Source organism: Gymnoscopelus braueri, assembly GCF_963280865.1.
Source record: "Gymnoscopelus braueri genome assembly, chromosome: 11".
In the NCBI taxonomy this organism is placed as follows: Eukaryota; Metazoa; Chordata; class Actinopteri; order Myctophiformes; family Myctophidae; genus Gymnoscopelus; species Gymnoscopelus braueri.
The window spans coordinates 55770483-55797806 of record NC_137613.1 but is presented as its reverse complement, the minus strand read 5'-3'; the positions used below and the strand labels follow the sequence as shown (position 1 = coordinate 55797806).

Below are 27324 nucleotides of genomic sequence, written 5' to 3'. Positions count from 1 at the left end.
TCATGTTCACATGTTTATTCCGTCTCCAACAATACAATTAACGAATGTTCATTCTTCTTAGATAGGGAACAACTGCCTGCCTTCATATTCTCCCGTTAAATCTAATTAGCAAAACAAAAATCGCCCACTTGTGGCCAATCATGGGTTATACAAAAAACAAACAAGACACATTTGCAAATAAATATGGCGTTATTCCACTGCATTAATTTAGAGTAGCCAATTATTTTGACCTTTTTTACCCTCCTGATGTAGTTGTTATACCAGTTAACCCTCCCCACACATCTGTTTTATCCTACTGGCTCACCTGCCAGTGAGGAGCTACCGCCGGGAGGACTTAATGCCTCCGTACTACTCTTCCTGTTGCAACATTCATGACAAAACATTGCCGTCTTTGCCCGGCTCCCCTTCCCCTAACATGGTCCTAATTGCAGCGGAAAACAAAGTAAAGCCAGGAGTCAGTTTGAGCTGATAGCCTGCAGTGGGAAAGCGGAATAGCCTTCTGTAGCATTTCGTTCATTCACTCGTTCGTTCATTATTCGTTCACTCATTCATTCGTGCATCATATCACCAGGCACGAGAAAGTAGGGCAGTACAGCAAGCAATGCACATAATTTTTGCTAGCAAATGGCACTAAAGCAAGTGAGGCCTTTGTCACTCACTGCTACGGTCCTGTACCGATATGTCCCACCATGGTGACAACCTGAATGATTCCACCACAGACGCTCCCACTGTTTATAAGAAGTGGGAGGGGCCAGGGCTCCAGGGGTTAGGGGCCAGGGCTCCAGTGGGAGGAGTCATGGTTTACTAGGGGAGCGTGTGGTGAAGGCTCCGGATGCTTCCAGCATGGTTTTCCGTCTCGCCGTTTCCTTGGCAACGTTGTGGTTCAGACGCCTCAGTCGCTCCTGCAGGAAACAGAGTTCAGTGTTTTACAATGAGACACGACCTTCATTTGACATTCTCCTCACCACTTAAACCATTTAAGAGGAGTGCTCCATTTTTGTCCTGTGTAAGTGCAAGCGTTCAATCACTTTAACCCATTAACTCTTTGACTGCCAATAACGAGATCCACCGTTCACTTCCTTGTTATTCGTTTTGAAAAAATGCCTTTTTCTCGCCTCCCTGGATTTCCTCTGCATTTTTGACGTGATGTTCAACGGCCTATAGCAAGCGAACGGGGGTCGCGAGGATTTTTTTCTTTTTCCGTGGAAGCAGAGAGAAATCCGTGTTTAGCAACGATCGGGTGATCGATCATACTGGAGATAAATATTCTGTGACTAGTTGAAAAGGTAAGGAAAACGAAAAATCGCTGGCAGTGGCTTAGCAAATGATGTATTATTATCCGACGGTCAAAGAGTTAAGACCAGGAACGCATCTGTGTCATTTTAAGATTTCTTTGGCTATTAAAAAATAGCAGATATACAAGCGAATACTGCGGCACCGAGTGTGGACACAGATGTGTTTCATTTGTTCTGGTTTATGCTGACAGTAGCAGGGTCTTCTTACTTGCAGAAGTTATTTTTGTAGTGACATTTTTATTAAAAACGATTTTAATTGGTATGTGTCTATGACAGGGTTCTTCAACAGGGGTTACGGGACCCTAGCATCTTGAACTTGAATCCTACCATCCCTATTCGATGGGTAACATTAAAAAATAGCCGATCTACAAGCTCACAACGCCTCACAGAGCTTGTAGATCGGCAAAGAGGTTTAGTGTAGAGGGAAAAGGGAGCAGACCAAGTACAGAACCAAAGGTCAAGTTTACTAAGTATTGAGGGTTTAAGTGGTTAAATGTCTGACAATTCACATTAACATTAATCCAAAATATTAATAGAAAAGATCATGTGTAAACAAACAAACAAACATGAATTTACATTAATCTACTTAACTGATGATAGTGCTGTCAAGTCTATGAAGCCATCTATGAAATCTATGAAAAAGTTTAATCTGCAACATATTTTCTTTCGTATACTGTATGTAGTGGGGGTCCTTGCTTCATCTCTCTCTCAGCTAAGGGGTCCTAGGACTGAAAAACGTCCCTCTTGCCATATCTGGTCACTGTTTTAGAAAAGATATAAGCGTCTGTGGTTTAACCGTGATTGCCTCAGTACTCCTCTGAGCAATTATAAAATCCATGGTGAACCACAGCCTCTTGTGGCTTATTGCTTTATTAAATAATAATGTGATAATGCACACCGATGAATCATAACGTTATGTAAACATGTAGAACGTTGATACCCTGTCAATTCAGATGGGATTTTGATTGGATGTCAGTGTCTCTTATCGTTCATGAAAATCGCTCTGAAAGTGATCCAATGGTATCGTTCTCCGCTATCGTTGTATGGCATAGCAGTGGCGGCCTGAACATATTTGAAAACCGCAAAAAAGGGGTATTTATCGGATCGATAACCCATCATAAATAGGCTAACCAACCACCAGCACAATATCCTATATCCTTCATCAGTTAATCGCAATTATTTGAAAATTGATGGTCAAACTAAATGTCATGATCATGACAGACCTGCACTTGGTCAAGTTCTTCATTGAAGTGTTGTCAGATCCTCACCAGTCATCAATAGTCTAGCTCAGGCAACCTCAAAGTTTTTCAGCTTAAGACCGAAAAGAGAAATGTGGTGTCTTCCCAGGATCTAAACTTACAAAAATAAATGATGAATTAATCACTAAAGCCTTATTTTTTTTATAGTAACCTTTCTGAAAAAAGAATGTGAGACTTCTTTTTTTTTTCAAATTACTTTGTGAAGAGATTATTCTTTTTACGGGGCCAAGCACTGGCACAGTGCAAGGCTCCGTTTTATTATTGCCATTATTACGGAGCCAGGCTCTGGCACAGAGCAAGGCTCCGTTTTGGCCAAAGGGGGCCGCTATAGCAATTTTTTGAACATGCAAACTTTAAACAGGCATGAGTCATGCCTCGTTTGGCCGACAGCCAAGAAACTTGCCTACACTTGTGCCTTGACTTATGAGGAACACATCCATCACTTTGACCAGTAAGCTCCGCCCTTAGATTGTCCACAATTTTGAGCAGTTTGAAAAACACTTAAACCCAGGATTTTTCAGCTATTTGCGTGAAACTGTATCACAGGCCCGGATTGGCCGTCGGGAGGACCGGGACTATTCTCGGTGGCCTGCCTCCTTAGTGGCCTGCCTGGCTCCCCCCTGCTCTCACACTGCTCTGTGACCAGAGGGGTAGGGATTGGTCAAAATGACGGCACTGAACGTTTTTTTTTTAAGAATCAATACGTGATTGGTTTGTTTGGCTTTTTGGCCCGCCCCTACACCCCTGCGCTAACACACACAGCAAGCCAGCATGGTCTGTGAGAGTAGAGGGGCGGAGCTAAGGAAGAGAGGAGAGAGTGGAGAAGTCAGAGAAAGAAAAAACAGCTGGAGGGATTTATTCAACAAAATAAATAAATAAACTAGTGTAACGTTACGTTATATTATGGATCCCAACCCCAACCCCATTCCCTCAAAGTCAGAGAAAAAGAGGGCAGGTGGAGCTGAAAGGGAAAGGGACAAGACAAAAAGAGCCAAGGAAGGAGCTAAATGTTACAAACTGACTGAAATGTTCAGAGCCCCCAGCGTGCAGTCATTGCTCCAGCAACAACAAGTAAGTTTATAAACACTGGTTCTTCTCAGTGGTGCAAAAAAGTAGGCTACTCCACAAATAAAAGTCCAGAATTCAAAATGTACTTGAGTAAAAATACAAACGTATTGGTATCAAAATGTACTTAAAGTACTACCAACCAAAAGTAGAAAGTACTAATTTTGCAGAATGTCCCATTTTCACAATGTATGAACATCTTTTGAAAATAGCAGATCTGCAAGCTCACAATGTGAGCTTGCAGATCTGCTATTTTCAAATGGCCGAAATGTATATAGGGGCCAGGGCTGAAGTGGTTTTGTAATAATAATCAAAATATACAAAGTAACTAGTAACTAAAGTTTTCTAATACTTGTGGTTGAGTAAAAGTACAATATTTGTCTCTGAGATGTAGTGGAGTAGAAGTAAAAGTACTGAAAATTGTAAATACTCCAGTAAAGTAAAAAATACCTAAAAAAATTACTTAAGTACAGTACTTGAGTACAAGTACTGTATTTAGTTACTGTACACCACTGATTCTTCTCAACATACGTGTGGATTGGGGTAGTCATCAGGGACATCCCAGGGGAGCTTGAGGAGGCCAGATAAATGATTGATATTATTGATTTTATTGATACAAAATTGAACACTTTGTTCCATTTTGTACCATCAGACTTAGACCCTTTTAATAACATGAACACCAGTTGACATGGCTTTTCTTATAGCTGCAACAATAACAACCTTGGTATTAGTTGTCAAAAAAGCTTTATCCATTGTAGATTTATTTTGCTGTCTGCTACAGTGCTGTAGATTGTCTGACTGTTTTCTTTTGTAGTACATTGTGTGTCTTATGTTAATGGAGGGAAGACGTTCATAATAACAATAACATCAGATGATACATTTCTCATGTGAAATTGTTGTAACTTAACTACTGTAAAGGCCCCCCAAAGGCTAATAACAATAACATCAGATGATACATTTCTCATGTGAAATTGTTGTAACTTAAAGGGATATTTCACTTTAAAAAAAAATTGATTAATTATTTAGATATTTGATATTCATTTTATCAGACACGCCCCCTTCCTATGCAAACCCATTGTAACTTCAAACTCTATTTTAACCATGTTAGATTCATCAAAAACACCTGTCCTTGGTTCTGGTGACTCACCCTGCCCTCCTAATGCGTGAGGGGGCCGTGTTTTTCCGATTACTTTTTTCATTTATTTTATTTAAGGATTTTTTTATTGTATTTTATTTTTTTCATTTTCCAAAAAATATCCCTTTAACTGTAAAGGCCCCCCAAAGGCTAATAACAATAACATCAGATGATACATTTCTCATGTGAAATTGTTGTAACTTAACTGTAAAGGCCCCCCAAAAATGTAAGGCCCCCCCCCCCCCCCAAAATGGGGGGCCCCCCCAAAAAATGTCTGCGCGCGCGCTTCGCGCGCTCGGGCACGGGGTGGCCTGGGTGGGCGTGTATCTCCCGGTCCGATTTGGAGCCCCACTCCGGCCCTGCTGTATCATCTGTGTGAGCTCCTTTTTCACTGGTTCTGGTCTGTTGGTCCAATGGCTTCTCTCTACAGCATCTGTTGAAAGGCTTCAACCACAAGGTCGCCGGTTCAAGCCTGACCTCATACAGTCTTAATTTGAATTGCATTGCAAACAACATGACTGTATCAATGAATTCATGTGCAATTGAGAGTATGTTTTTTCAATGTATGACATACTTCATTCTGATATAGCCGATCTACAATCTCACAACTTTTCAGATAGCAACGTGTTTCTGAGCTTGTAGATCGGCTACTTTCACTAGTTTCGGTTCCGAGGAGACATACAATTTCTCTATTGGTAAATGGTTTGTAAACGAGTGATCTTAGTGTTAGTGAAACAGGGGCTTGGTTCATGACAGAAGGCAAGAGTTTATGATCTTCAACAGACAACATCAGCCTGGACGAAGCTATAGCACTACAGGTAGTGTTGCAGCCTGTGTAGTCTGGGAGGCTTCGGCTCAAAGCCTGGACAGCAGGGGCGCGGCCACTGATTTCTGATTCAAATCAACAGCCAATGAAGAAAAGGGGGCGGGATCCACATGCAGTGGGTCTTACATGTAAATAGGAGCGACGGGAAGCAATTTCCCCTTGAGAAATTGCGGCCGCCATTGTTGTGTACTGCTGTTTGCCTCTCGTCTGACTTTTTAGACGAGTAGACCGGTAAGAGGCGTGTCCGCTCAGATTCTGAGCGTAAGTTACATCCCGCCCACAAATACCAGGGCTGTATGCGAGGCGAAAAACTTCTGGGAACTCAGATTACAGCCTGTGAGACCGAAGGTCCGATTCCTGTCAATGGCAATAGGTTGAGCTGTCCACGAGTGAGGTTCTTATCCCTGGATTGCTCCCCTGCGTGCTATGTATGACCACCTCAGCTGGATCGAGCTGAAAAGTATCTACAAGATCATTGTGTTTCTCCAGAGTTTCTCACACGCTTCACATCACAATATGTTGTGTGCTTGTAGATCGGCTATTTTCACTATTTTTATATATGTTTATATAGATGAATGGAAACCTGATGATGATGCAAAATAATTGTGACAGGACTAAACTACAATAGATCTTAAAACTATTGTTGACACAAACACTTTTTAGAAAATGGCAGATCTACAAGCTCACAGCGCGGAGCAATGTGACAGACAACTTACAAAATATGTCTTAATTTTTGTTTTTTGGTTAATGTTTGTTTTCTTATTATAATATTAATCTACAAGGTAACTTGTAACTAAAGCTGTACAGAAATAAGTGATTAAAAAGTACAATATTTGCCTCTGAGATATAGTGGAGTAGAAGTATAATTGAAAAATGGACACTCTCAAGTAAAGTAAAAGTACCTCAAATTTATACTAGAGTAAATGTACTTAGTTACTGTCCGGCACTGACCTGAGCATTCTGCAGGATGTTGTTGACCAGCACTACTCTTCTCCGTGCATTCAGCAGCTTCTTCACATAAGGATCCAGGTCTAGCGCCACCTTCTGGTGCTCATTGATTCGACACAGCTCTGTAAACAATGGACGTTAGAAAACAGTAAAAAAAAAACAGGCTATATGGATCAAAAGTTAATATTGTTGACCATACTATTAAAGATAATGTTCATTGATGAACATTGATTAGAGGCTGGATTGTATGGGAATGACATGGTAATTAATGGGGGTGAAAGTGATACGTTTCGCCAAGAGATGAACTCTAGGTGAGAGTCAGAAAATGACAGACGTGAACAGTGTTGCCAGGTCTGCTTATTATAATTTTCCCCCAAAACATTATTTGAAAATAGCAGATCTACAAGCTCACGTTGTGTGTTTGTAGATCTGCTATTTTCAAACAGCTGAAGTATATGTTTAAAGTGGCCCATAGTTCATGTGGCCCATAGTTGCTTCTTTTGGACTTGTTTTCCTAGACCTGGTTGCTTGTTTCTCTCACAGAATCTGGCAACACTGGACGTGAATGCACAACGGAGAATAGATGCTCAGAGCCCCATCTTGCGCGGCGCCTTATCCCTTATGCCTAATCTTATTAGGCTTTTTTTCCCTTTTTTGTATTTTAACATTTTAACTCACATTGTGAGCTTGTAGATCGGCTATTTTCACTATTTTAAAATGGTTTTAAAAATAAAATTAAAAAAAGCCTACCGAAGTCTGACATCACTGCCGCTACAGGGCGCTATCCTCCTGGGTCATGCAGTTATTTTTTTGTATTGGAATTCCCATAGGCAAATCTTAGATTGCGTCATGTAAGAACTGTGTTCCAGAAATAAACAAATCACTCTGGCGATTTTACTCATATGGATATGAGTGAAAGTGGAAAAGTACAAATTTATCAAAAGAGGAGTGGTTTGTTTATTTTTTAAACACAGTTCTTATATGACGCGATCTAAGATTTGCCAAAAATAACGCTGTGACCCAGGCATAGTGGGAGTGACTTCAGGACGGTACTCTATAACAGTGGTTCTGAACCTGTGGGTCAGGACCCCCAGGAAGGTCCACACATGATTTTGGGGGGTTCCCAGATGATAGTGAAGTGACAACTTTTTAATACCTAAATTTTTTTTAAACGAAATAAAAGCAAAAGACCATTACTGCAACAAAAGTTATCAACAAACTATACTATAAAACAAAATGGCCAAATTGTCAAATAATATAAGAAAGAGGCAAACAAATTGAAAATAGCCAATCTACAAGCTCACAACGCCTCGCAATAGATCTGCTATTTTCACAATATTTATCTATGGAACGGAGTCAAACAAAATGGGGGGTCCCCCGTTCAAATATGATTATTTTGGGGGGTCACGGCCTGAAAAGGTTGAGAACCACTGCTCTATAAGATTAGCCATGAGAGATGAGGTGCCGCACAAGATAAGATCCACACTCAGTGCCTTGTTGCACGCCGCTGGCGCCTATAGCATAGAATGAATGCATGGTGCTCCCAACTGAAAACAACGTAAAAACACATACGCTGTGCTCAGGAAGAAATACCTTAGTGGACACAGCCCCTACGACCCAAGGCCCAATGGTATGTATTTGGCCGCGGACCCCCATCTCAAAATATTTTGTTCCCGGGACCCCCAGAAGCAAGGATTTGAGTTACAAACGTTCGCTTTAAAAAATATGTATATTCAAAAGGTTTGCACACATTTTCAAAAACAGCAGATCTAAAAGCTCTAGCTATGAGCTTGTATAGCCAAAGTATAAAAGGTTAAAGTGGTTAAAATTATTGTGATGCTATATTAACACATTTTGCTGGGGACCCCCTGGAACCCCCCCAAGGACCCCTGGGGGTCCCCGGACCCCACTTTGAGAACCAATGGTATACGTGACCCATTGCATGTTTATCATTTGCAACATCATCTCAATATCCAAGTAAAGCTTCAAATTGTAATAGTAATCATTGTGGGCTCGCTGCAGCAGCAGCGAGCACACTAGATATTGTCACTATTTAGTGTGGTTGGGCAACCAGACTATATAGACTGGGCAAAATCTATAACAATCCGATAAAAGGGTGTACCAAACTTTTCTCAGTTGATTCTTATGTGTTTTTTCCCGTATAATCCATTTCTGCTGTATACATTTTTGTATTGTGCATAATTAATTAGATAATTAGCATATTTGCCACATGGGCAAAAATAACAGGGAAAACCCTATAACAATTTGATAAAAGGGTTTACTAAACTTTTCTCAGTTGATTCTTATGTGTTTTTTCCTGTGGAATCCATTTCTGCCATGTACATTTGTGTATTGTGCATAATTAATTCGATAATTAGCATATTTGCCACATGGGCGAAAATAACAGGGCAAACCCTATAGCAATTTAATAAAAGGGTTTACCAAAACTTTCTCAGTTGATCCTAATGCATTTTTCCTGTAGAATCCATTTCTGCAATATACATTTTTGTATTGTGCATATTTAATTGGGTAATTAGCCTATTTGACACATGGGCGGATGTAGTTGTACAATACATTTGTGTGGATAATTTGGCAATAGGTAGACTTATGTGTTTAGGCCACAGAACATTTACACTTGATCAAAATAATCTTATTTGTATATAAAATAAGGTTTAGATTTGCAGAGCAAATATGCAAACTAGGCAATGAAGTGTATTATATGTTCCGACTTAAAGCAAACACATTTGTGAAAAAATGAAGGGAAAAAAAACAAAGAAAGCACCAAGAGTTAACATACTGAAACATATTGAAAGAGGAACATACTGAAAGAGGAAAAGCAGACATTTGGCAGTCTAGTGGGCAAATCTACCAGTGCAAGGGAAGCTCACTCATATCCTTTGACCTCTGTACCATTAGCCCTTTCCACAGAAGATAAAGATCTGAGGCAAGGATCAAAAGCAATGCTACGGAACCATATGATCACGGAGGCTGGGGCAGTTACTGAACAAGCACCCATCAGGGCAGAGTGGGTAATTGATGGCATGGCTGCTGTTCAGTCCGTTTCCCCAAAGAAGACATGGGGGGAATATGCTTCTCTTATTAAAGTTGTTTTGTTTTTATTTTGCTCTACTTAGTTCAACATGTAAAGCGTCTTTGAGTATTCAGAAAAGCGCTATATAAATCCCAGGTATTATTATTATTATTATTATGCTGATAGTCTGCTTCGATTTTGCATGCCCCCAAAGCTGTTGAATCCAACAAAACTAGTGATAGTCATGGATACCTATGGGGAACACAGAATCAAAGACTTGACACAAAAGATAAGGGGCCAAGCAGGAAGGAAGGTTGTGATAACTGAAAAGGGGCAATCTATGCCACAGGGCCAAAACTGGACTACGTTTCTAGTAGTGAAAACAAGACGGAACTGATTAACTTCCTTGCTAATTTCAGATCAAGGTTTGACATCCCACTAGTCTTTACAGCATCCAACAATGCTTGGTCAATCACATCTGAAGAAGTTATGCTCTTAGAGCAATCCAACCACCATGAAGCAGATACAAGAGTTGTTCGGCATGCATCGTTATCTGACAGACCTGTAGTGGTTGTTGCTGCAGATACTGATATATTTATTTTATGCCTTTAGCAAAGGTGATCCTGCTGAGAAATGGTTCATGAAAATTGACAGAGAGCGATATGTGGACATCAGCGAAGTGTGTAAAGCTTATGGGAAGGAAGTATGTGAGGTATTGCCTGCCTATCATAGTGTTACAGGGTGTGATACAACCTCGTCTCCCTACAAAGTAGGAAAAGTCAAACCACTCAAGAAAATGGTGACACAGAGCAAGTTCACCCTGCTGACTTCATTAAGAATTCTTCCGGTCTCATTTCAGGTTGAGAAAATGCTCATCTTCATGCAGATGTATCCAGGAAAAGAGAGTGAAAACTATGTGGAAACACGAGTCAGAATATATGAGCAACAGAGGATCAAATCAAGATAACAATGGCTGGCAAGAGACAGACAATTGTCTTGTCCCAGTTTGGTTCACTTGCAAACAGTCTCCACCAAGCCTGAGCAAAAAAACTCCCAGGAAAGCAAAGTGCGGAGAGGAAGCTGATGATGAGTGATGATGAGAGACCGGAAAGTCAAAGAAAGAAACCAAAGAGTCAACCTGCTAAAAAGAGGCGGAAAACGAAAGATGCTACATCCACTGAACATGATCTTACATCTGCTTCAGAAATGCCTTCTTCCTCATCAGAGAGTGACAGAGATTTTGTGCCCAGTAGTGATCCAGATACATCAGACAGAGAGAGTGATACTCAGATGACTTTTAATAAGACTTGTCAGTTGATCTGTCTGTTATGCGTAACTATTATCTCACAAATGTGTCTGCTTTAAGTCGGAATATATAATACACTTCATTGCCTAGTTTGCATATTTGCTCTGCAAATCTAATCTAAAAACTTATTTGTACATTTTATATACAAATAAGATTATTTTGATCAAGTGTAAATGTTCTGTGGCCTAAACACATAATGCTGTCTGCCTATTGCCAAATTATCCACACAAATGTATTGTACAACTATATCCGCCCATGTGTCAAATAGGCTAATTATCCAACTAAATATGCACAATACAAAAAATGTATATTGCAGAAATGGATTCTACAGGAAAAATGCATTAGGATCAACTGAGAAAGGTTTGGTAAACCCTTTTATCAAATTGTTATAGGGTTTGCCCTGTTATTTCCGCCCATGTGTCAAATATGTTAATTATCTAATTCATTATGCACAATACAAACATGTACATGGCAGAAATGGATTCTACAGGGAAAAACACATAAGAATCAACTGAGAAAAGTTTGGTAAACCCTTTTATCAAATTGTTATAGGGTTTTCCCTGTTATTTTTGCCCATGTGGCAAATATGCGAATTGTTATAGGTTTTGCCCAATCTAATAGTAATACAGTAGATAAACTTTATTCCTCCACGTACACATTATTTTGGCAGGCAACTCCTCCCACAGTTTTTGCGGCACACACTCGTGCCAAATTGACCGGCTTCACCGGGAATCGACTGCTTGTACTTTGCTAAGAGATACGCTGTATAGTTTAATTGATATTGATTTATTAGTGCATTACATTTTTGCCATTAATTTCAATGGGAAAATGAAAAAACTCAAATTTATGATTTTTTTTCTCAGAAACTGTAAGGGCTAGAGTTACCAGACTTGCAGGGGAGGTTCATAATTTAGTGCGAAATTATTATACAGCATTTTACACCAGTCGGCCTCATGGTGGCGCTATAACAGCCCCCTTTACGTTTTGGCCTATAACTCTTGAACCGTAGGTCGTAGAATAAAAATCTCATTTTTTTCCCCAAATTCCTTGAGTCATGACGCAACTCCCCATATAGGCCACGCCCATTTGCGTCAAGATAGATTTTCCGCCATTTTGAATTTCCTTCAAAACACACTTTTAGCTCCTCCTCCCACATATTTTGTCCAAATGTCACAGAAATCGGTACACATGATCTCTGGACCCATGCGATAAACATCTCCAAGCAGCATTTTGATAGTCCATATGGTTCGTCCGTAATTGGCTTCCAAAGTTAGCGGGAGGGGCCTGTTTTACTAAAAAGGTTAAAAATCCCAAATTGCAATCACATGTCAAGGGTGGTTTACTCAACGAATCCACAAAAGCATTTCCACTTTGATCCATAGGGGGTGCCACAAATGCACAAAATGTAACCGTTTGATGAAAACAACAATATTTTGGGCGGGATCAATCCTCTCAAAATGAAACGCAAGTGATATCAGGAGCGACATGACAATGTAATTGGCGCAGCCTCCGACTGTATTCCTCCCGGCGTATTCCTCGAGTCTCGGCGGCGCAACCACACTTTGCAATTTTCCCTGAATTTAACTTTAAACACCCCAAAAAGTCAATGGGAAAGTCAATGTTATTTCAACTGAAAACCCCTAGAGAGAGAAGGACAGAAGAGAAATGCCCTGTGTTTTCGTAAAGTCACTGTGGCCGCATTTTTAACACTACAGACATGTTTTTTACATCACCAAGATGGCACGGGTCTGCTCTCCAATTTAATCCAAAGTGTAAGCTGTGTGATGTATACATTTTAAGTTAAGATCATTAATATAAACCCATGTCTCTCTTCACTCTAGCAATCAGTACACATGGTGTTAGCTAGCTTGTCAGTCATTGGCTGCTCAGTGGTGCTGCAAAGTAACTAAGTATATTTACTCAAGTACAAGTGCTTACAATGCACAGTTTAACTTTGAGGTACTTTTCCTTTCCTTTCCATTTTTGTTACTTCTACTCCACTACAATTACAGCATATGACAGCTTTAGTTACTTGTTACTTTGCAATTTGATTATTAATACAAAACCTACAGTAACCACATACAGCCGATCTACAATGTGACGCGTTATGAGCTTGTAGATCTGCTATTTTCTGAAAATTTAAGTACTTTTCCTTTGGTACTCAAAGTGTATTTTGATGCTAAAACGTGTGTGTATTTCAAGCTCCAAAACTACAACCCCCCCACACACACACACACACACACACACCCCATTTTACTTGACAATGAATTGTCATACACATAATCACAAACTTTGATAAGCTTTGATATATAGCTTTGATAAGCTATAGCTTTGATAAGCTATACTTAACTTTTAAGATTGCTTTGCTCAGTGTGGCTCGTTTTTAGCCTAGAGCTGAGTAGGCTGGTTGTGGATTTCTAACCCTCTGCTGTTATATAAGTACCATATACAGTAGATCTGTTACAATGACTCTGAAACAACTCCATGTGGAGGTGAATGAATTGAAGGAGACTATTAGTCTACTCTCAAATACTATTGATAAAATATCTAATCAACAAGAGGTCATAAATAGCTTGGTTAAAGAGATGGCAAAACTGAAAACCCGGAATGCTTAACAAAATGACAGGATTGACACACTGGAAAATAGGGTTGATGAGCTAGAGCAGTACTCGAGACTTAATGATATTATTGTCTCAGGACTGAACATTAAACCAAAGACCTATGCCAAGGCTGCTGCCCAGGCCATGGGTCATGAAATGGAGCCTAGTGAGGAGGAGAGAGTCACAGTGGAGGAGGAGGTGGTGGCGTTTCTCCACTCTAGGAACATTATCATTGACAAAAATAAGATTGAGGCTTGTCATCCCCTGCCTCGCAGGAAGCAGACAGATGTGGAAGGGCAATCCAGACGAGTCAATCAAATGGATAATCCATCTGTCATCCTGAGGTTCTACAGCAGGAAGCACAAGATGGAACTGTTGCGACAGGGAAAAAACCTTAAAGGATCCCAGGTATACCTGAATGAGCACCTGACAAAGAAAAATGGTGAGATTGCTAGGAAAGCAAGATTCCTCAAAAAGAAAGGCAAGATCCAGGGAACCTGGACTGCAAATTGTAAAGTATTTATTAAATTGAATGGCCAGTCCCCAGAGCAAGCCAAGGTGGTAGTAGTTCGGAACCTGGATGAACTGAAAAAGTTTGAGTAAGGGAATATATTTCCTGGTTTAATTCACTAATCACTTCTATACCCTTTCATGGACTACAGCTCTCACTGTTGTCACTGCCATGATATCCTCTCTAACCCAACTGTTTGTTGTACTTGCTGTACAAAGGTTTACCATCTGAGATGCTCACCTATAAATGAATATGAAATGAATAAATGGTTATGGAGCTCTTGGACTTGTTCTGAGTGTGTCTCCATATTCCCATATCATGATATTGATGATGATGGCTTGGTTGAGGATATAAAATGCAAGTTTAGGTTAACAACTGACTCAAATCTTATGCATTTTAATCCCTTTGATTGGAGCCTACGTAGCGACTCTAAATTTATGGGCTCTCTTGATCCTGATTCAAATTTCTTTAGCTCTTTAATCCCTGAGTCACTATCCTGTGACTACTTTAGTATAGATCAATTTCATAGTCTACTACTTGATATTCCAAAGCCCCAACCTAAGCTATTTTCTACTTTTCATTTAAACATCCGTAGTTTCTCAAAGAATTATGAGACACTTAATCATTTGTTGTCTTTGTTAAATCATGAATTTTCAGTCTTAGCATTTTCTGAAACTTGGTTGACTGATGGGTTGACATCTCTTTTTGACATCCCAAATTATAATGCTATACACCATTGTAGAATGGCAAGATCTGGTGGAGGTGTATCTATATACCTGCACAATGAATATCAATTCAAACATAGAGATGATCTTGCTCTAAACTCTGAGGGTTATGATGTTGAATCGCTGTTTCTTGAAATACCTTCTTGTGACATTTTTAATGGTAAATGTGTTGTCATAGGTTGCATTTATAGGCCCCCTGACTCAAACATTGAACATTTCAATGCTAGTCTCGCTTGTGTCTTGGACAAAATTAACCGAGAAGGTAAAGTATGTTTCCTCTTGGGTGACTATAACATCAATCTATTTAACAGTGAGTCCTCTTCACTTACAGCTGAATTTTTGAATACTCTGTATGCAAATTCCATATACCCCTTAATTACTAAACCTACTCGAGTGACTGCCTCATCTGCAACCCTTATTGACAATATATTTACCAACTCTCTCAATAATGTATGGAAATCTGGTGTCTTTCACTCTGATATATCTGATCATTATCCTGTATTTCACTTCACATCAATAACCTCAGCTAACCATCAGGAGACTGACAAAGTTATAAGGTTTAGAGTGTTTAACAAAAGAAACATTGACCGGTTTGAGGAGCTGATTGATGACATCCTCTGGGATGATGTATACACTCATGATGATGCTGAACAAGCATATCAGTCATTTTTAAAGTCTTTTAACTCTGTATTCAATAGGTGCTTTCCTCTTGTTAATAAGCAAGCAAATAAGGTCAGTGCATTCAGAAAACCCTGGTTTACACCAGATCTCAACAAATCTTTGAAAGCTAAGAATAGGTTGTATAAGAAATATATCTGTAATCCAACCCCAATTAATATAGCAAATTATAAGAAATATCGTAATAAATACAATCATGTTATTAGAATTGCTAAGAAAAAGTACTTTTCAGACAAGTTCAGTGAGGCTTCAAATAACATCAAAACCACCTGGGGTGTCATCAACCAGCTTCTAAATAGGAAAAAGGCTTCAGCCACTCTTCCATCCCAATTTATCGATGAAAATAGAGTTTACTCTGATCCATCTGACATTGCATGTGCTTTTAACAATTATTTTGTCAATATTGGTTCAGTTCTATCAGAGAAGATAAGTCCTATGGCCGGGTCTCCATCTGAGTTTCTGACAGATTGTCATCCTTCTGTTCAGACCTTCAAGCCTCCTACTGAGAAGGAAATCATAGATATAATTATGTGTCTGAAAGATTCAGCTGCTGGTCATGATGAGGTCAGGTCTAACCTAATCATCAAAACTAGTCATTCAATTATTAAGCCTTTGACCCACATCTTCACCAAATCATTAGAAACTGGAATAATACCCAATGACCTTAAAATTGCTAAAGTAGTTCCTGTTTACAAATCTGGAGACCGTAGTGTATTTAGCAACTACCGCCCTATTTCTGTTCTCCCATGTTTGTCTAAGATTCTGGAGAAGTTGGTCTATAACAGAATGATGGAACATCTGCAGGAGTGTAACATTCTGTATGAACACCAATATGGATTTAGGAAAAAACATTCTACTGAAATGGCCATACTTCAATTGGTTGATAAAATTCATACTGCATTCAATAATAATGAATATGCTTTGGGAATTTTTCTTGACTTATCCAAAGCATTCGACACTGTTAATTATGACATCTTACTTCAAAAGCTGTTACATTATGGATTTGCTGGAATCACTCATACATGGTTTTACAATTATATTCATAACCGACAACAATTTGTTATCATTAATGGAAGGTCATCAGATCGTGCCACTTTAACATGTGGGGTCCCACAGGGATCTATACTAGGTCCACTCTTATTCCTTATTTATATCAATGACTTGGCTTCAGCTTTGTCCTCCTTGTTTCCTGTACTTTTTGCAGATGATACAAATTTATTTATTTCACATCCTGATTTTTCTGTTCTTATGGCAAAAGCTAATCACGATTTAGGAAATATTTCAAAATGGTTCACATTAAACAAATTATCTCTCAATATAAAAAAATCTAATTTTATTATATTTACATCAAAAAACAAAAAATATTGTAAATCTAACACCTGTCTGTCTATAGGAGATAACCCAATTACTCAGGTTTCATCAACAACTTTCCTTGGAGTAATTATCCATGAAAGACTAAGCTGGAAAAGCCACATTAGCCATGTCTGTAAAAAAATATCTAAATCTGTCGGCATTATTGGCAAATTCCGTAGTTGTGTTCATCATAAGTGTCTCCTAACCCTTTATTATAGTTTAATTTATCCGTATCTTATATATTGCAATATCATTTGGGGAGCTACTTATCCTTCACATCTAAACAAACTCCATATGTTGCAAAAAAGATTCTGCAGGATTGCTACGTGTAGTGATTGGTCTGCTCATTCTGCCCCACTTTTCAAACAACTTAATATTTTATCCATTTTTAATTTACATAAATACCAAACCTGTAACTTTATTTTCAAAATACTGCTTCAGCCAGATTCATTTTCTTTGCCCTGTAAAGCTTTCTTCCAGTTCAACAGTGATGTACACCATTTTAATACAAGACAGGCAAATCATTTACATATCCCAAAGTTCCGTACTGGTCTGTGTCAATTTTCCATCAGGTATAGGGGGGCTCAGCTATGGAACAGCTATATTAAAATCTCATCGAAGGCTGCTTTGCCAAATCATTTTAAATATAAGCTAAAAACCCATTTGATTAATCAAATTTAACAACTCACAGAGACATCCACTCTTACACCCACCCACACACACTTGCACCTACACCATTTTATACTAAAATGTATTTTCTCTAGTATTCATACTGTGTATCTATTGTTGTATTTGTATTTTTGTAAAATTGTATGTATGTTGCCAAATAATTTATTTTTGGTTTCTATTACTTTGTATTTCTTTCTTGTATTTCTCAAGTGAGGTGAGATTAACCTTATAAACCCGAAAGGGTTTTCTAAATCTCACCTGCACATCCAACACAATATCATGCTGTTGCTTTGTTTGTTGTGTTGTTTTAAATGTGCAAATAAATAATAATAAAAAAAAAAAAAAAAATGAATTATTTAATTGTGTTTCTCCAGAGTTTCTCAAAATTGCAGAAAGGTGCAGAGAAAACACAACCCTTGCTAAAACCAAAATCTTAAAGGGGTAGTTCACCCCCAAAATAACTTTTTTTCTATTGATTACTGACCATCTGGAGCCTTGAATTCATAGATATTTTTTTGTTTTTGTCACATTCCTAAGCCAATAATTTGATTATAATAAATGTGTCCCCATTGATTCCGGTAGGAGACACAAATGCATTTGTGTCTCCTACCGGAATCAATGGGGCTAAATTTATTATAATCAAATAATAAAGGAAGGAATGCGACAAAAACAAAAAAATATCCATGAATTCAAGGCTCCATGGGGTGAGTAATCAATAGAAAAAAAGTTATTTGGGGGGTGAACTACCCCTTTAAGTTACCAAACGTTACTAACATGGCGATTCACACGGGACCTACTCTAATCGCATGACCTCCATGTAGGTTAATTTGCCCTGGAATTATTACTTAACAAATTACGGACATAGCTGATTCACGCAGGATTAACCACTTAAACCCCAGCATCCATATTCTGGGGGGGGCCATTTTTAGGTTTACACTGCAAACTGTCCACCTAGAGAGTGGGTGTACAGAGTACAGAGCCAACTCAAGTCCAGTTTACTAAGTCTAGAGAATAGAGATGCGCGGATTGCGGTTTTAGCCACGGTTGCCGCAGTTAACCGCGGTTTGGGTGGATTCGGGTCAATCAAATATAATTATTAATTAATATCGGATAAACCGCGGGTGAAATATTGCGGCAAATAAATTAATGACATCTAATATATCTATCCATAAAATAGCTAAATCTCTGCGTGCTTGTGTCTGTGTGAGTGTGTAGAGCAGCCTCTGTGCGATTCAATGCATTGATTTAGCCCAGGGGTGTCAAACTCATTTTGGTGTCCGGGCAAGATTGGTCAAATGGTGACTTGAGGTGGGCAGGAACCAGTTGCGGACGCACATGCGCGCTCACACGCATTCAGTTATACAGCATTGTTTTTCAATCTGTTGTCTTGTCTCAGAAAACAAACAATGCAATTTGTAACAATAATAATAATAATAATAATTATTATTATTATTATAATTATTATTATAAACCATTTTAAGTAGAATAATTTGAAGTTAAACAATACCTGGTAATGTGTGTGGGTGGTTAAATAATTACATTTATAGAACAGTGGTGTAAAGTAACTAATTACATTTACTCAAGTACTGTACCTAAGTAAAGATTTGACGTAGTTTTACTTTACTAGAGTATTTCCAATTTCCAGAACTTTCTACTCCACTACACATCATCTCAGTCACTGCTATAACTACAGTATATCACTTTAAAAAATGTTTTATGAAGATTAGCTACTTTAATTATTTACATTTACAAAAATAGCAGATCTACAAGCTCATAGTGTGGCACTCAGTGCCGCACTATGAGCTTGTATATCTGCTATTTTTGAATAGCCAAATAAATCTTAAAATGACACAGATGCTTTCCCAGATTGAATGTTAAATACGCTCTGAGTTCAATTAATACTGAGGATTTCACTGGGCAAGCTCCTGAGAAATAAAAGAAGCAGCTTTGATACATTTATACGTTTTTAACACATATATGATTAATGCTTCCAACTACCTATTACCATTATTATATTTTCAAAAATGGCAAATTTACATGGTGTAGCCAGCATGAAATTTCATCTAAATCACTTGCTGCTCCCAGACACCTGACATCTCTTTGCTTTAACAAACTTGCCAATGTCAGGGAGCAGTTATTTTCATAACACTGCACTACGTTTGTGTGTGTGTGTGTGTGTGTGTGTGTGTGTGTGTGTGTGTGTGTGTGTGTGTGTGTGTGTGTGTGTGTGTGTGTGTGTGTGTGTGTGTGTGTGTGTGTGTGTGTGTGTGTGTGTGTGTGTGTGTGTGTGTGTGTGTGTGTGTGAGACAGACAGACAGACAGAGAGAGAGAATACATGACCGTGCTGGGCTGACTCCTGTGTGAGGATCAAAGAGTATAGCCATTACTACTCGACTAGTTGAATAGACTGTTAACGAGCCAATCAGCCAGAACATTCCACAGATGGGGAGACAATGCCTGGGCCATCAGAGGTACTCTGTCAAGTAGCAGCGAGTGGGGGAGGGGCGAGCTGCTTGGAAGCACAGCAATGCAAACTGCGACTCTATGTCTGTTAGATGTAGTATCAATTTACTATTTTTAAAAGTATTTCGCGGGCCACTATGGACCTTTCCGCGGGCCGCAAAACGCCCGCGGGCCGCGAGTTTGACAAGTCTGATTTAGCCTATGGAATGTCGGTGCGTCTTTTTTCATTTTTTTAAACCGGTGCTGCGCTCTGTATGTTGGATGCCGCATGTATGTTGGATGCCTGTATGTTGGATGCCGCACAGAGTCTGTATGTTCAGCGCAGCAGAGCAGTGCACTCTGTATGTTCAGCGCAGCACCGGTTTAAAAAAAAGAAAAAAGACAGACATTCCATAGGCTAAATCAATGCATTTTGTGATCGCATCGCACAACTAATAGGCTACTAAAACTAACAGGGAATACCAGAAAATAATAATATTTTGACATACAGGAAAAACGGTTGGTGCGGATATTTAAATTGGATAATATAATTATTTTTGGATAACGGGCGGATAATTAATTTGTACATGCGGATTCGGGTAACGTGAGAGGCCATCCGCGCATCTCTACTAGAGAAGGTTTAAGTGGTTAAAATCGCAGATGTCCTTCTAATTATTAAAAAATGACCAGATGGGGGACCAGGTAATAGCAGTCCCATGTGAATAGGGCTTAAGACCAAAATTAAATCTCAATTGGTCTTAAATCTTATCCATATGGTGAGACTTTAATAATACAACAAACAGTATACAGTATATGCAGCAGGGTTTTACCTGTGGCCAAATTGTCGATGTGTTCTCTCAATTCCACCTGACTCTCTCTAGGGAAACAAACAGACACAGAAAACAGAGAATTATAAGAACTAGTCCTTACCCGGTGAAGTGCGCAGGCAAAATAATTACTGGTCTACCTTAAGTCAGTCCACCTTATGGCCAGGAGCTGATTTCATTAGCTTGTTCACTCTGTGACATCATGTCTTGGTGGCGAGCCAATAGATTAGCATTATTGCTATTATTATTATAGTTAATAATTGCCCCCCCCCCCCCTCCCACCCACACACACGTCCCGTCGATGTGTGTGTTGACACAAAAACGCTAATAAACATCCGAGATTAGGTGAAATCGAAAAACGGGCTTCGCAGTTGCGTTCAGATGGTAATGGTCAATGGCTGTGTGCAAATTCAGATCAATTGCTCCAGCCACTGAGGAGAACCGGGCAGACAGTTTTGGTCTCACCACCGACCGACCACCCACCACCACAGAGGTTTGTCAAATTATAGGAGGATGGTCAAATCCATCAATGAGACAATGACGTTGCACGCAAGCTAGGAACCAGTTTCTTGGCGAAACGTTTTAATTTCAAGGACCACCATAACTTTCAGAGTTACAGACACGTAATGGTCCATTTGGTTCCATTTGTACACTCTCAGAGTTACAGACATATAAGGGTCCATTAGGTTCCATTTGTACACTCTCAGAGTTACAGACATGTAAGGTTCCATTTGTACACTCTCAGAGTTACAGACATGTAAGGATCCATGGACCAACTGTGGGGAACTGTTAAGGAATCAGACCGTTAATAGGGAATCTTTAAGGAACCAGAATCGATAAAATCCTGAACACGAACACACACACACACACACACACACACACACACACACACACACACACACACACACACACACACACACACACACACACACACACACACACACACACACACACACACACACACACACACACACACGTGTGTGGGTTTGTGTCCCACTGGTGCAATTGTAATTTACACTGTACGGATTCACGCTCTAGTAAGGCCTGCCATCAATTCCACACCGGTGGACCCGCTCCCCGGAGTTTCTTTTATCTCCCACGTTGCAGTTCCACGGACTGTCACTACGGACCCCCAGCTGCAGATCAAGAGTGTGACTGCGGACCGGGCCTCTCCATGGAGCACGACCGTGGATTCCTACTACATTACACTATACACACATTATCTTAACATTCTTATACCATTATATCGTCAGTGTCCAGCCGGGACCAGCTAACTCCATTTTCATTTTTTTTTTCATAAATCAACGCTATTGAACCCCCTCTACATCTGTGTAATTTTTTTTTTAATAATAACATATGAAAAGTATTAAAAAGCGCCTCTGACGAAAACTCCTAACTCCATTGGACCCTCAAACTGTCCGTCAAAAACAAACAACTCCCCCCTCCTCTCAGGCTCTCGAGAAGCTCTGCTCTGTATGAGGCAGACAGGGAGAAGATTTTTCAATGCTTTTGGGAGAACATAAACTGGGAAGAGAAGAGAATGTATGTGCAAGGTTTGATAGATGTCACCCCAGTAAAGAGGAGAAGGGTGTCTTCACAAAGGTCATCTGCTCGTGTTTTCTTTTTAAATGTTAATGGACAGAGAATGAGTGTGTGCAGGAGTTTGTTTCAAACATCTCCAAGAGCTCAAGGAGATCATGCCAAAAGACTTTCACAGCTTTTATGACAATCTAAAGCACTAAGAAACACCCACCACACACACGCAACACACAACACACAACAGTGTGATAATAAAATGTTGATAGGTATATGATAGGTAAATTCAACTGTGGTTGTTATTGTTAGTGCATTAGGCTACAGATTTGACAGATTCTATTTTTCATGAATGTATTTTGTATTTATATGCCATTTATTTATTGTTGGTGTGCCATGATCGCTTTTGTTAAATACATGATTGAGTATTGAGGCAGAATTGTTTGTTGCACTCAACTGTAGAAGAACAACAGTGGTAACAGTTAGATCCATGGTTGTTTACAATGCATGTTAAAATAAAAGTTGTTTAAGTACAGAATTCAGCTTGATCTATAGTATATGAGAATGGCGCTCACCATAAATAGCTGATCTCCAAGCTCACAATGCGTTGTGATGTGTTGTGAGCTTTGAGATCCATTGCCAGCTGTTCTTATCAATGATGGACAAAACTCCACTTGCACTGGATTTGGGTAAAGTGGTGATAATATAATGACACATGCAAGTATCTGATAATATATAAAGTCACAATACCAAGTTTAATGAGGCAGTATTGCTTTGTTTTAAAAATATAAGGTTTTCTTCATTTTCTGAAAAATTGATATTTTGTTTTTCATTTCCTGAACAATTACCATTTTGGATTTAGCTGGTTCCGGCCGAACAGCAGAGATATACTGTATACACATTATTGTTGTACTATATTATATTATCATATACTATCTTACACTATCATATTTGCTACTATTGTTATTGTTACTACTTGTATCTCTCTCTGTCGCTCCTCTGTCTCTCCCTCTCTCTGTCTTCTTTCCCCCCGACACAGTCGAGGCAGAAGGCCCCCACCCTAGAGCCTAGGGTCTGCCTGACGTTTCTTCCGTTAAGGGGGAGTTTTTCGTTGCCACTGTCGCAAAATTGCTTGCTCAGGGTGGGACTGTCGGGTCTCTGCTCTACATCTAAAGTGTCTTGAGACAACTTGTTGTGATTTGACACTTTAATAAAATTGAATTGAATTATATGATATGAAGTCATTCTTATATTCTGTGATTGGGTTAATTTAGGTGAAATCATCATTTTGCTGGGGACCCCTTGGAACCGCCTCAAGGGTCCTTGAGGCCCAATTTTGAGAACCACTGACCTATACTGTGAACTGAAGGCATGGCACTGAGGGGTCAGGCCATGGGTACATGACTTGTTGAAATTTAATTATTATTATTATTTAGCAAATGCCCTTATCTACACAGACTGCTGGTTTCTTTGAAACAATACTGTACTTTATCCCGATATGATAAAATTGGTATCCGACTAGTGTTGCCATGTCCGCTTATTATAAGCGACGTATGGCTTATTTATCTGTGAAGTTACTTGTAAATATTGGTGGTTGCGTTTTTTTGGGCTTGTTTCTAAAGTGTAGTAGCTTATTTGGACTTGTTTCCTATGTTATTTATAACCCAGTGGTTCTTAAACAACAAAAGTCAAGGACCCCCATTTGAAAATATTGTATGCCATACAAGATTTGTGTTGTTCACATGTTTCAAAAACATATTCCACTTTTTTTTACTTTCTTCAAGTTTTTTCTTTGGAAGATAGCAGATCTACAAGCTCACTTGTAGAGCTTGTAGATCGGCTATTTTTCGTTGGTTGGCTATTTGAACGTTTAAAGGGCGAAGGGCTCGCTTCTTTTGGGCTTGTTTTCATAGACCAGGGGCCCGTTTCACGAAACCTGGATTAAGCCGGGTTTAATCGGCTATCCTGGCTTAAATTATCCAGGAATCGGTTTCACAAAAGCTGAGTTAGCTCGGCAGATTAACTTAGCCAGTAAACCTGGATATGTTTATCCATGATCCGGTTTCACGAAAGAAAATTGAAGCAATCCTGCCTTAGTTACCATGGCAATTTAGCTGTGAAGTTAGCATGGTCCGGACCAGGCTAACAGCCAAGCTTTATTAATCCAGTGCCTTGTTCTTCAAGTTTTGTGAAATAGCTGTTAGTCCAATGACTCCAATCGTAAACCAATTAGTTTTTCCACACTTATTCAATTCTTATGCGAAAATCGAAGATCTACAAGCCTGAATTTTTTTTCAGGCTTGAGTGTTTATAATTATAATTCCAACATTCACTTAAACTCATGTTTAAGCCTAACTGAATTATATATTTATGGACTTGTATATAAATTAATTGCATATTTTTGGACAACTTGTGCATTTAATTTGTCGGCAATAGTTTGCCACGCTTTCTCCCTGGATCTATATTTATTGCGGCCGTGTTTCCTTTCTTGCTTATTATACATTTTACTTCCCTGTATGATTCCATGAGCTGCTGCAGTGCTGCTGTTCAGCCACAGAGAAAAACGGCGCTCTGGTTTTGGGCTCCATGATTGGTCAAGTTCAAGGATTCTGCTATCGACTTTCATGGTCTTTTATAGGAATATGTGAACTCAAATTCAGCCTGGTTTAACGAATAATTTAATTCCGCTTTCGTGAAATAGACCCCTGGTTGGTTGCTTATTTCTCTTACAAAACCTGGCAACACTGTATCCGACCTGACCGACCAAATGTATTTTCTGTTTACAAATAGCAGGAGACGGGGGATGACAGGGATAACAAAGAGACATTTTACATTAATTTTAACTAAACAATATCACTTACTGCACCTTTAATCTAAAACGTTATCAATAAGAAGATAATCGACAAGAGAAGATGATAACCCATCAGACGGACGTATTTATGGAGAAGGCCCGACTGATCACATGACTATCATGAGACAGTTAGCCACCATAATAACAAACCGCTTTAGTGTTATTATTCATTAATAATGATCACATGTGTTACCTGACGGAGTGCACGTGCAGATCTAGTTGTTGTACAGCAGGTTTTAACAGATCTAACAGACCCTCTGCGATAGGATCTGAATGATCTGCGGATGAAGGAGTACACACCGTTGTTACAGCCGCCATGTCTGTCTGAGCTGTGTTCCGTGAGCAACAACAACGGAGCAAAGATAAGACTTCCGGTGGACGATCTCTTCAGAATAAGAGTACCCTCTAGAGCAAAAAGGAGCCATTGAAAAACGGTTAATTTGCACATTAAAAAAATATAAATTAAGCATTTAAACGAAGCTATACAACACATATTATGTTTATGTCAGTGATGTGTTCTACCGTGGTACGGTGTATACGCCGTATACAGTGCAGATTTTTTTGGGGGAAAGCGTATCCTACTATATAATTGGAGTAACCTCTGTCTGTCTGTCTTGGTGTCTTGGGTCGACCGGGTATGGGCTAGTACAGTCTAATAACCATTTCATCCATTGAAAACGCGATAGCGTATCGCGCATGTCGTGCAGGGAATAATTATCGTATACCCTCCGAAAAAAACTAGATCACACCACTGGTTTATGTAACAAAAACGGTTTTTAAAACATTAATACTTTATCTAGATTCTAAATGGATAAATGGTCAGAAAAGGTCAGAAAGTGCCGTTTTCAGACAACAGTGGACACTGGACAGGCGCCGGCGGACGATGCCAACACTTCTGACATACGCACGCGTGCGGGGACACCTCCCCTACAACGCCACACTCTCAGATAAGCCCGAGAGGTGTAAAAAAAAGTGTGGCGGACCGTCCAGTGAGGTCAGAGGTCAGAAAAGTGCCGTTTTCAGACAACAGTGGACACTGGACAGGCGCCGGCTGACGATGCCAACACTTCTGACATACGCACGCGTGCGGGAACACCTCCCCTACAACGCCACACTCTCAGATAAGCCCGAGAGGTGTAAAAGAAAAAGTGTGGCAGACCGTCCAGTGAGGTCAGAGGTCAGAAAAGTGCCGTTTTCAGTCAATAGTGGACACTGGACAGGAGACGGCTGACGGTGCCAACACTTCTGACATACAACAAGCACGTGCGGGGACACCTCCCCTACAACGCCACACTCACCGCTAAGACAGACAGGTGTATTTAGAAAAGTGGCGGGCCATCCAGTGAGGTCAGGGGTCAGAAAAGGGCCATTTTGTCTTTTGAATAAAATGTCATTTGGTTTTTGTCATATTTTAGTCACCTGAAATGTTTTTTTTAGTCCCAGGGGTGTCAAACTCATTTTGGGGTCCGGGCCACATTGGTCAAATGGTGACTTGATGTGGGGCCGAAACCAGTTGCGGACGCGCATGTGCGCTCACGCGCATTCAGTTATACAGCATTCTTTTTCAGTCTTTTGTCTCAGTCACTGCTACTAACTACAGTATATCACCTTTAAAAACATGTTATTATGAAGAAGAATAGCTACTTTAATTATTGACATTAAAAACAAAATGCAATTTGTAAGGATCATTCAATCCGGGAACGCATACTGTGTCATTTTAGATTAAATATATATATAATATAATATAATTTTGACATATAAAAGTTAGAGAACCACATATTATAGCAACATAAGTGTTTCAGAAAACAAGCTCATAGTGCGGCACTCAGTGCCGCACTATGCCGCACAAATGTATCAAAGAAGCAGCTTTGATACATTTGTAAGTTTTTAACACATGATTAATGCTTCTAACTACCTATTACCATTATTATATTTTCAAAAATATCCAAAATGGCAAATTTACATGGTGTAGCCAGCATGAAATTTCATCTAAATCACTTGCTGCTTCCAGACACCTGACATCTCTTTGCTTTAACCAACTTGTCAATGTCAGGGACCAGTTATTTTCATAACACTGCACTACGTTCACGTGTGTGTGTGTGTGTGTGTGTGTGTGTGTGTGTGTGTGTGTGTGTGTGTGTGTGTGTGTGTGTGTGTGTGTGTGTGTGTGTGTGTGTGTGTGTGTGTGTGTGTGTGACAGACAGACAGACAGACAGACAGACAGACAGACAGACAGACAGACAGACAAAATTCACGTCCGTGCTAGGCTG

At 39.5% G+C, this 27324-nt stretch overlaps 1 protein-coding gene across 1 annotated transcript; it reads right to left on the bottom strand.

Moving 5' to 3' along the window:
- On the bottom strand, nt 1-25382 carry snapin (SNAP associated protein). The gene is made up of 4 exons (XM_080442479.1): nt 25248-25382; nt 20674-20720; nt 6532-6650; nt 1-902 (listed from the first exon to the last, which is right to left on the bottom strand). The coding sequence occupies exons 1-4, from the start codon at nt 25370-25372 to the stop codon at nt 795-797; spliced, it is 399 nt and encodes a 132-aa protein (XP_080298605.1). The 5' UTR covers nt 25373-25382; the 3' UTR covers nt 1-794.
- Nucleotides 25383-27324: the final 1942 nt, after the last annotated feature.